This window comes from Panthera uncia, unplaced genomic scaffold (assembly GCF_023721935.1).
Source record: "Panthera uncia isolate 11264 unplaced genomic scaffold, Puncia_PCG_1.0 HiC_scaffold_1864, whole genome shotgun sequence".
Taxonomy (NCBI): domain Eukaryota; kingdom Metazoa; phylum Chordata; class Mammalia; order Carnivora; family Felidae; genus Panthera; species Panthera uncia.
The window spans coordinates 17536-27707 of NW_026058541.1; the positions used below are offsets into that span (position 1 = coordinate 17536).

Consider the following 10172-nt stretch of genomic DNA (forward strand, 5'->3'; position numbering starts at 1 on the left):
AATGGATTTAAAATAAAACCCCACAAGACCCATCCATATGCTCCCAATGCTCCATTAGACTATTTTAGACCTAAAGACACCTGTAGATTGAAAGTGAGGCGATGGAGAAACGTCTTTCCTGCAAATGGATGTCAAAAGAAAGCCAGAGTAGCAATACTTATATTGGACAAAATAGATTTTAAAATAAAGACTGTAATAAGATACAAAGAAGGACACCATATAATAATAAAGAGGACAATCCAACAAGAAGATATAACAATTGTAAATATGCACCCAACATAGGAGACCCAAATACATAAAACAGTCAATAACAAACATAAAGGGACTAATTGATAATAATGCAACAATAGTAGGGGACTTTAACACCCTACTTACATCAATGGACGGATCATCTAAACAGAACATCACTAAGGAAACAATGGCTTTGAATGACACACTGGAACAGATGCATTTAACATATATAGTCAGAACATTCCATTATAAAACAGCAGAATATATATTCTTTTCAAGTACACACAGAACATTCTCCAGAATAGATCATATATTAGCCCACAAAACAAACCTCAACAGACTTAAGAAGATTGAAATATATCATGCATATTTTCTGACCACAACGCTATGAACTAGAAATCAACCACAAGAAAAAAAAAATCTGGAAAGACCAAAAATACATGGAGGTTAAATAACATGCTACTAAACAATGAATGGATTACCTAGGAAATGAAAGAAGAAATTTAAAAAGTACATGGTAACAAATGAAAATGAAAACACTATGGTCCAAAACCTGTGGGATGCAGCAAAAGTGGTTCTAAGTGGGAAGTTTATAGCAATACAGGCCTTTCTCAAGAAGGAAGAAAAATCTCAAATAAACTACCTAACCTTGCACCTAAAGGAGCTAGAAAAAGAGCAACAAATAAAACCTAAAATTAGCAGAAGGGAAGAAATAATAAAAATTAGAGTAGAAATAAATAGTATAGAAACTAAAAAAAAAAAAAAAAAAAGAACAGATCAAAGAAATGAGGAGCTCATCTTTGAAAAAAATCAATAAAATTGATAAGCCTCTAACCAGACTTACCAAGAAAAAAAGAGAAACTGGATTCAAATAAATAAAATCACAAGAGAGGAGAAATAACAGACAAAACCAGAGAAATACAAACAACTATAAGAGAATATTATGAAAAGCTATATGCCAGAAAATTGGGCAACCTACAAGAAATTTATAAATTCTTAGAAACGTAAAAACTGCCAAAACTGTTACAGAAGGAAATAGAAAATTTGAACAGACTGATAATCAGCAAAGAAATTGAGCCAGTAATCAAAAAATTCCCAAAACAAAAGTCCGGGACTAAATGCCTTCACAAATGAATTCTACCAAACATTTAAAGAAGAGTTAATATATATTCTTCTCAGACTATTTCAAAAAATGGAAAAGGAAGGAAAACTTTCAAATTCATTCTATGAGGCCAGCAATACCCTGATACCAAAACCAGATAAGAACACCACTAAAAAAGAGAACTACAGGCCAATTTCCTTGGTAAGCAGAGATGTGAAAGTTGTCAATAAAATACTAGCAAACCAAATTCAACAATACATTATGAAAAAATCATTCACCATAATCAAATCGGATTTAATCCCACATTGCAAGTGTGGTTCTATATTTGCAAATCAATCAATGTGATGCATCATATCAATAAGAGAAAGGATAAGAATCATACGGTCATTTCAATAGATGCAGAAAAAGTGACAAAGTACAACATCCATTCATGATAAAAACCCTCAACAAAATAGGATTAGAGGGAACATACCTCAATATAATAAAGGCCATCTATGAAAAACCGGTAGCCAACATCATCCTTAATGGGAAAAAACTGAGAGCTCTTCTCCTAAGGTGAGGAACAAGACAAGGATGTCTATTCTCACCACTTTTATTCAACATAGTACAAAAAGTCCTAGCCACAGCAATCAGACAATGAAAAGAAATAAAAAGACTCCAAATCAGTTAGAAAGAAATAAAACTTCCACTATTTGTAGATGACATGATACTATATACAGACTCTACAAAAAAACTGCTAGAACTGATAAACCAATTCAGTAAAGTAATAGGATACAAAATCGATGTACAGAAATTTGTTGCATTTCTATATACTAATAATGAAGCAGCAGAAAGAGAAATTAAGAAAACAATCCCATTTACAAATGACCCCAAAATAATAAGATACCTAGGAATAAACCTAACCAAATAGGTGGAAGACATGCACTGTAAAAACTATGAAACACTGATGAAAGAAATTCAAGAAGACCCAAAGAAATGGAAAGATATTCCATGCTTATGGATTGGAAGAACAAATATTGTTAAAATATTGATACTGCCCAAAGAAATCTACACATTTGATTCAATCCCTATCAAAATGCCAACAGCATTTTTCACAGAACTGGAACAAATAATTCTAAAATCTGTATGGAACCACAAAAGACCCCAAATAGCCAAAACAATCTTGAAAAAGAAAAGCAAAGCTGGAGGCATCACAATTATAGACTTCAAGTTATATTACAAACCTGCAGTAATCAAAACAATATGGTACTGGCACCAAAACAGACACAAAGATCAGTGGTACAGAATAGAAAATCCAGAAATAAACTCAGAATTATATGGCCAATTAATCTTCAACAAAGCAGAAAAGAACATACAATGGGAAAAAGACAGTCTGTCCAGCAAACAGTGTTGGGAAAACTGAATGGCAACATGCAAAAGGATGAAACTTGGACCACTTTCCTACCCCCATACACAAAAACAAACTCAAAATGGATGAAAGACCTAAATGGATGACATAAAACCATAAGAATCCTAGACGAGAACACAGGCAGTAACTTCCTTGACATTGGCCATAACAACTTCTTTCTGGATATGTCTCCTGAGGCAAGGGAAACAAAAGCAAAAATAAACTACTGGGGTTACATCAAAATAAAAAAACTTCTGCATAGTGAAGGAAATAACAAAACTTAAAGACAACCTATGGAATAAGAGAAGATATTTGCAAATGACATATCTGATAAAGTCTAGTATCCAAAATATTTAAAGAATTTATAAAACTCAATATCCCCCAAATAATCCAATTTAAAAAATGGGCACAAGACATGAACAGACATTTTCCCAAAGAAGACATCCAGATGGCCAACAGACAAGCAAAGATGTTCATTGTAACTCATCATGAGGGAAATGCAAGTCAAAACTACAATGAGATATCACCTCACACCTGTCAGAATAGCTAAAATTAACAACACAAGAAACAGCAGGTGTTGGTGGGGCTGTGGAGAAAAAGGAACACTTAGGCACAGGTGGTGGGAATGCAAACTGGTGCAGCCATCGTGGAAAATAGTATGCAAGTTTCTCAACAAGTTAAAAATAGGACTACCTTGCCATCCAGGAATTGTACTACTGGTATTTACCGCCCCCCCACCAAAGTACAAAAATACTAATTGAAAGGGATATGTGCACCCTTATGTTTACAGCAGCATTATTTACAATAGCCAAAATACAGAAGCAGCCTAAGTGTCCATCAATAGATTAATGGATAAAGAAGATGTGACGTTTATATACAATAGAATATTATTCGGCCATAAAAAAGAAAGAAATCTTGCCATTTGCAACAACATGAATGAAGCTAGAAAGTATAATGCTAAGTGAAATAAGTCAGTCAGTAAAAGACAACACCACATGCTTTCACTTATATGTGGAATTTAAGAAACAAAACAAACAAGCAAAGGGAAAAATGAGGGGAGAGAGGCAAAGCAAGAAACAGGCTCTTAATTATAGAGAACAATCTGATCGTTACCAGAGGGGAGGTGGGTAGAGGGATGGGTTAAATAGGTGATGAGGATTAAGGAGTGCACTTGTTATGATGAGCACAGGGTGATGTATCAAACTGTGGAGTTATATTGTACACCTGAAATTAATATAACACTGTGTGAACTAACTGGAATTAAGATAAAAACTTAAAAATAAAAAAAAACTTAAAAAGCCAAAAAAAAGTCAGAGGTCATGTGATAGAAATGCAATAATCACAGCTTAGGAGTTAATTGTTGGGGCAAATTTCTCACTCTGTTTCTAAGCTTCTACTCTCGGAGGTGAAATCCTGTAGTTTATAAATACAGGTTATCAAAGACTATTCTGTTTTAGAATAAATATTAATTATAAAGCAATTTATAGAATATGAAACCTAATCTCTAAAATGTTTCAAGGGGTTCTGGGTGGCTCAGTTGGTTAAGCATCTGACTTTTGATTTCGGCTCAGGTCATGATCTCACAGTTCCTGAGATAGAGCCATGCATAGTGTTCTGCACTGATGCCATTGAGCCTCCTTGGGATTCTCTCTCTCCCTCTTCCTGTCCCTCCCATACACTCTCTCTCTCTTTCAAAATAAATTTAAAAAAATGTTTCAATATTCAGTTAATTGTTGCAAAACTTATTATGGACAACTTCAAACATATACAAGAGTAGAAACAAAAAAGAATATTAATCTCCATTTGCCATCACTCAGATTTAACAATTATCAACATTATGCCAGTCTCATTCATCTATCTCCCTGTGTATTGCCCACCACAAAAACAATGTTGCTCCCACCCTAACAATGAGAAAAAGCCAGGTAATCTATGGAATCATAAATCTTATTGAGTCCATCAGAGAGTTGAGGTTGCAAAGCAAGCAGAGACAATCTACAGGGTGACAAGTCCCTCCAAGGAGAAATGAGACATATAATTGTTTCACCTTTCGCAGAGCACAAAAGGAAGAGGTTGCTGCTATTAATCAAGAAAAGAAAAAAAACTAGGTTTTAACAAATCTTAAAGGCTGGGCTAGTATGACAAGTTAGGATCTTTGGGAGTGCTAGAGTCCTCATTCATTCGTCAGTGTTTTCCATTGCCTCTTCATCATGTTTACAAGAAAGGTTGAGTATGTGCTTGCTTCGGCAGCACATATACTAAAGAAAGATTGAGTGCAAGTAGGGAGATCTGAGAGCATGTCCTTTGGTGGCACACAGACATGAAAATCTGTCTACTTTCCAGACTTTTCTCATATGCAAAACAGAAGCTGTAAACCCCGGAGCGGGGGGGGGGCCCAGGAAACCATTCTACTCCTAGGACCCAGTGTGTGTATGTGTGTGTGTGTGTGTGGGGGGGTGTTGTTAGATGCAAAAACCATCTGCTGTTCTAAGAGAAGAGGAAACTCCTTACCCTAGACCTGGGCAAAGATATGGTTCTACTGAGGGAGGGGTAGAAGCAAAAGCCATTTGCCACAGAGATAAGGACAGGAAATCCATCTGCCCCTACCATGAGCCTCGCATTGAGTAAATAGGAAAAGGGGGCTAGAGGAGGGGCAGAAAACTCTCCCCAGCCCAAGACTACCTAGAGTTTGATTCCTGGGCCAGGGAAGACCAGAAATAAAAAGCCCACACCCAAGGTCCTGGGCACTCACAGCCTGCATTGGGCTGAAAATGGACAAGGAGAAATGACAACCCTCTCCATTGCACTTTGAGCTGCCCATCAAGTAATAAGCAATGAAGTCTAGTGCTGGGAAAAAGGGAAACAAAGGGCAAGGTGATATATTTAAATTCAATTATATAAATAATTACATTAAAAATAAATGTTTCCACCACCCCAGTCAGATGGCAGACTTTGCTAGACTGAATATAAAAACAAGGCCCAACTATATTTTGCCTAAAATAAGGGTACTTTAAATTTGAAGACATAGACTAGATAAAAGAAAGAGGGTTGCACAAAAATAAACCATGTATTAGCTAATTAAAGGTAAACTTGAGTGTCTATATTCCTATCAGAGAAAGTAGACTTTAGAGCAAGAAAGTTTACCAGGGATAAAGAGATCAATGTATCAAAAAGGTATGACAATTGTAAATATCTATATACCTAATAACGCAATTTGAGAAAACTGAAACAGATAGAACTGAAAGAAGTAGGCAAATTCACAATATTATTGGCATTTCAATATTTCTACCTCAGTAATTGATAGAAAAAGTAGATCAAAAATCACGAAGGATTTACAAAACCTAAATAATCAATTTGATCTAATTGATATTTATAGAGTGTTCCATTCAATAACAGCAAAATATGCATTCTTTTTTTCTTTTTTTTTAAGGTTTATTTATTTTTGAGACAGAAAGCATGCAAGCAGAGGAGGGACAGATGGAGGGGGAGGGACAGAGAGAGAAGGGGACAGAGAATCCTAAGTGAGCTCTGCACTGACAGCATCGAGCCTGATGTGGGGCTCGAACTTACCAACCGTGAGTCATGATGTAAGCCGAAGTCGCAGGCTCAACTGACTGAGCCACCCAGGTGTCCCTTAAGTACCGATAGAATATTTATCGTAGACTGTATATAGAAATCTCTACAAATTTAAAATGATTGCAGTCATAAAAAATATACGTTCTTTGATCACAAAAGAATTAAACTAGAAACTACATATTGCCTGTGTGTGTGCTTTAGGCCTTACTGGAGGAGAAAAGTGTCCCAGATCTTTCAGGACTCTTGGTATTTTGGGCATGACACAAATTGAGTGTGGGAAGAGGTAGGAAAATCCCCTGGATCCCTGCAGGATTAATTTATTCAAAATAAATAACAGAAAAATACTTAACATGTAAAAGTCGTGAAGAAAAGGAAGGAAAACCACAGAACATGCCAAAGGCCAAGGCAGACCGCCCTTTGGAAGATGTACCATAGAAGGCAGAAGGAAATCCTCAACCTTCCAAAGAAGGTGTAAGCCGGGAAGCAGACGGAAATCTTAGAGGAGGGCTGCTGACCCAGCCTGGCCAGGGGTTTAAGGAAGAAACTCCTGTGAGGCATTAGGTCCTTGAAGAAATGATAAGAAGAGTAGACGAGTTGGAAAGGCTTAGGGAAGAGATAAGAAGAGTAAGAAACAAGTTCGTGATGATGCATTGGAAGCAGACATTCACGCAGGCATCCTTACCTTGTGTGTGTGCTTTAGGCCTTGAATTCCTTTTTTGTCTGATATTAAAATCTGGCCCCTGTTTTCTTTCTGTTAGTGTTTTCTGATGTATCTTTGACCTTCGTTTTACCTTTAATCATCTGGTGGAATTTTGTTTTAGGTAGTTTCCTTGTTACCAGCATCTCACCGTATTTTGTATTTTCGACTCATTCTCCAGGTCTGTTTTCCAATTGGAAAGTTTGACACATCTGCATGAAAATATATTCATTCTATATTGTAAAGTAAAACATAAGTGATTACAAAGCTGTATATTTAGTATCAGCTCACATATGTAGGATTAAATATGTGTATGTGCGTATACATACATACATATATCAAAAAGTTAACTGCTTATTTCTCTGTGGCATGAGCTTTTTTCTGTTTGCTTGTATGTATTTTTTCATGAACACATGTCATGCACACAAAAAGAGTGAATGTTTTATTTCAAAAAAAGAAACTGGAAATCAATAGCAGAAAAGTGTCTAGAAAGATCCCACAATATTGGAAAATGAAACAACCCAATTCTAAATTTCTAAAGGAAATTGTGGAGTATTTTGAATTGAATAAAGATAAAAGCACAACATATAAGACTTGGGACATCTAAAGCAGTTGTTAAGAGAAAAATGTATAGCATTAAATGTCTGTATTGAAAAAGAAGAAAATTCACAAATAATGACCTCAGTTTTTACCGTAAGAAACTAGAAAATAAGAGCAAAGTAAGACTAAGGAAGGAAATAATGAAAAGAACAGAAATTGGTGAAATAGGAAACAGAGAGATATAAAGAAAGTCAATAAAATTAAAAGCTGTTGCTCATTCAATGCGGTGTTAGCTCTCCAGGTAGCTGTTTCTTTGGCAAGTGGGGCCGGGCCCATACTGAAGCAACTATGTCTGAGGGACCTGCAGTTGGCATTGATCTTGGCACCACCTACTCCTGTGTGGGTGTTTTCTAGCACAGGAAAGTGGAAATAATTGCCAACGATCAGGGAAACCGAACCACCCCAAGTTATGTCGCCTTTACTGACACCGAACGATTGATCGGTGATGCTGCAAAGAATCAAGTTGCAATGAACCCCACCAACACAGTTTTTGATGCCAAACACCTGATTGGACGTAGATTCGACGATGCTGTTGTCCAATCTGATATGAAGCATTGGACCTTCATGGTGGTGAATGATGCTGGCAGGCCCAAGATCCAAGTAGAATACAAGGGAGAGACCAAGTTTCTATCCAGAGGAGGTATCTTCTATGGTTTTGACAAAGATGAAGGAAATCGCAGAGGCTTACCTTGGGAAGCCTGTTACCAATGCTGTAGTCACAGTACCTGCCTATTTTAATGATTCTCAGCGTCAGGCTACCAAAGATGCTGGAACTATTGCTGGTCTTAATGTACTTCGAATCATCAATGAGCCAAACGCTGCTGCTATCGCTTAGGGCTTAGACAAAAAGGTTGGAGCCAAAAGGAATGTGCTGATCTTTGACTTGGGAGGTGGCACTTCTGATGTGTCAATCCTCACTATTGAATACGGTATCTTGGAGGTCAAATCTACTGCTGGAGACACCCACTTAGGTGGAGAAGACTTTGACAACCGAATGGTATTTTATTTTTTTGCGGAGTTCAAGCGCAAACACAAGAAGGACATCAGCGAGAACAAGAGGGCAGTCCGTCGCCTCCGTACCGCTTGCGAGCGCGCCAAGCGTACATTTTCTTCCAGCACCCAGGCCAATATTGAGATTGATTCTCTATACGAAGGAATCGACTTCTATACCTCTATTACTCGTGCCCGGTTTGAAGAATTAAACGCTGACCTGTTCCGTGGCACCCTGGACCCTGTAGAGAAAGCCCTTCGGGATGCCAAGCTAGACAAGTCTCAGATCCACAATATTGTCTTGGTGGGTGGCTCTACACGTATCCCCAAGATTCAGAAACTTCTACAAGACTTTTTCAATGGGAAGGAACTGAATAAGAGCATCAACCCTGCTGAGACTGTCGCTTATGGTGCAGCTGTGCAGGCAGCCATCCTTTCTGGAGACAAATCTGAAAATGTTCAGGATTTGCTGCTGTTGGATGTCACTCCCTTTTCTCTTGGCATTGAAACCGCTGGTGGAGTCATGACTGTTCTCATCAAGCTCAATACTACCATTCCTACCAAACAGACCCAAACCTTCACTACCTACTCTGACAACCAGCCTGGTGTGCTCATTCAGGTTTATGAAGGTGAGCGTGCCATGACCAAGGATAACAACCTACTGGGCAAGTTTGAACTCACAGGCATACCTCCTGCCCCCCATGGTGTTCCTCAGCTAGAAGTCACCTTTGATATTGATGCTAATGGCATTCTCAATGTCTCTGCTGTGGATAAGAGCACAGGAAAAGAGAACAAGATCACCATCACAAACGACAAAGGTTGCTTGAGCAAGGAAGACATTGAGCACATGGTCCAGGAAGCTGAGAAGTACAAAGCTGAAGATGAGAAGCAGCGAGACAAGGTGTCCTCCAAGAATTCCCTTGAATCTTACGCATTCAACATGAAAGCAACTGTCGAAGATGAAAAGCTTCAGGGTAAAATCAACGATGAGTACAAACAGAAGATTCTGGACAAGTGTAATGAGATCATCAACTGGCTGGATAAGAACCAGAATGCAGAAAAAGAAGAATTCGAACATCAGCAGAAAGAGCTGGAGAAGGTCTGCAATCCCATCATCACGAAGCTGTACCAGAGTGCAGAAGGCATGCCTGGAGGAATGCCTGGAGGCTTCCCTGGTGGTGGAGCTCCCCCCCTCTGGTGGTGCCTCCTCTGGGCCCACCATTGAAGAGGTTGATTAAGCCAACCTGAGAATAGGTCTAGCATTGTTCCACACAAAACATTTGAAGGACCCAAATTTGTAGCAAATTCCATGGCAGTGAAGTTGAGCTGCTATAGTTAATAAATTGGGCATTCTTGATACTTGAATATGGAATATGTGCACAAGGAAAGGAAATACAACATTGCACTTTGTAAGCACTGTATTGTTAAGTGGAAAATGCAATGTCTTAAATAAAACTGTATTTAAAATTGGCACCATAAAAAAAATTAAAAGCTGTTTCCTTGAAAAGATAAATAAAATTGTTACGCTACTAGCTAGAATGATAAGAAAAATAGAGAAGACAAATTACAAACATTTGAAGTGAAATAAACAC

At 37.8% G+C, this 10172-nt stretch overlaps 1 protein-coding gene across 1 annotated transcript; it reads left to right on the forward strand.

The window, feature by feature from the left end:
• Positions 1-7811: 7811 nt before the first annotated feature.
• On the forward strand, positions 7812-10104 carry LOC125917444 (heat shock cognate 71 kDa protein-like). The gene is given in 3 exon segments (XM_049623644.1): positions 7812-8213; positions 8215-9766; positions 9768-10104. Coding segments are annotated over 3 exon segments (1938 nt in total). The 5' UTR covers positions 7812-7878; the 3' UTR covers positions 9819-10104.
• The last annotated feature ends 68 nt before the right edge of the window (positions 10105-10172 follow it).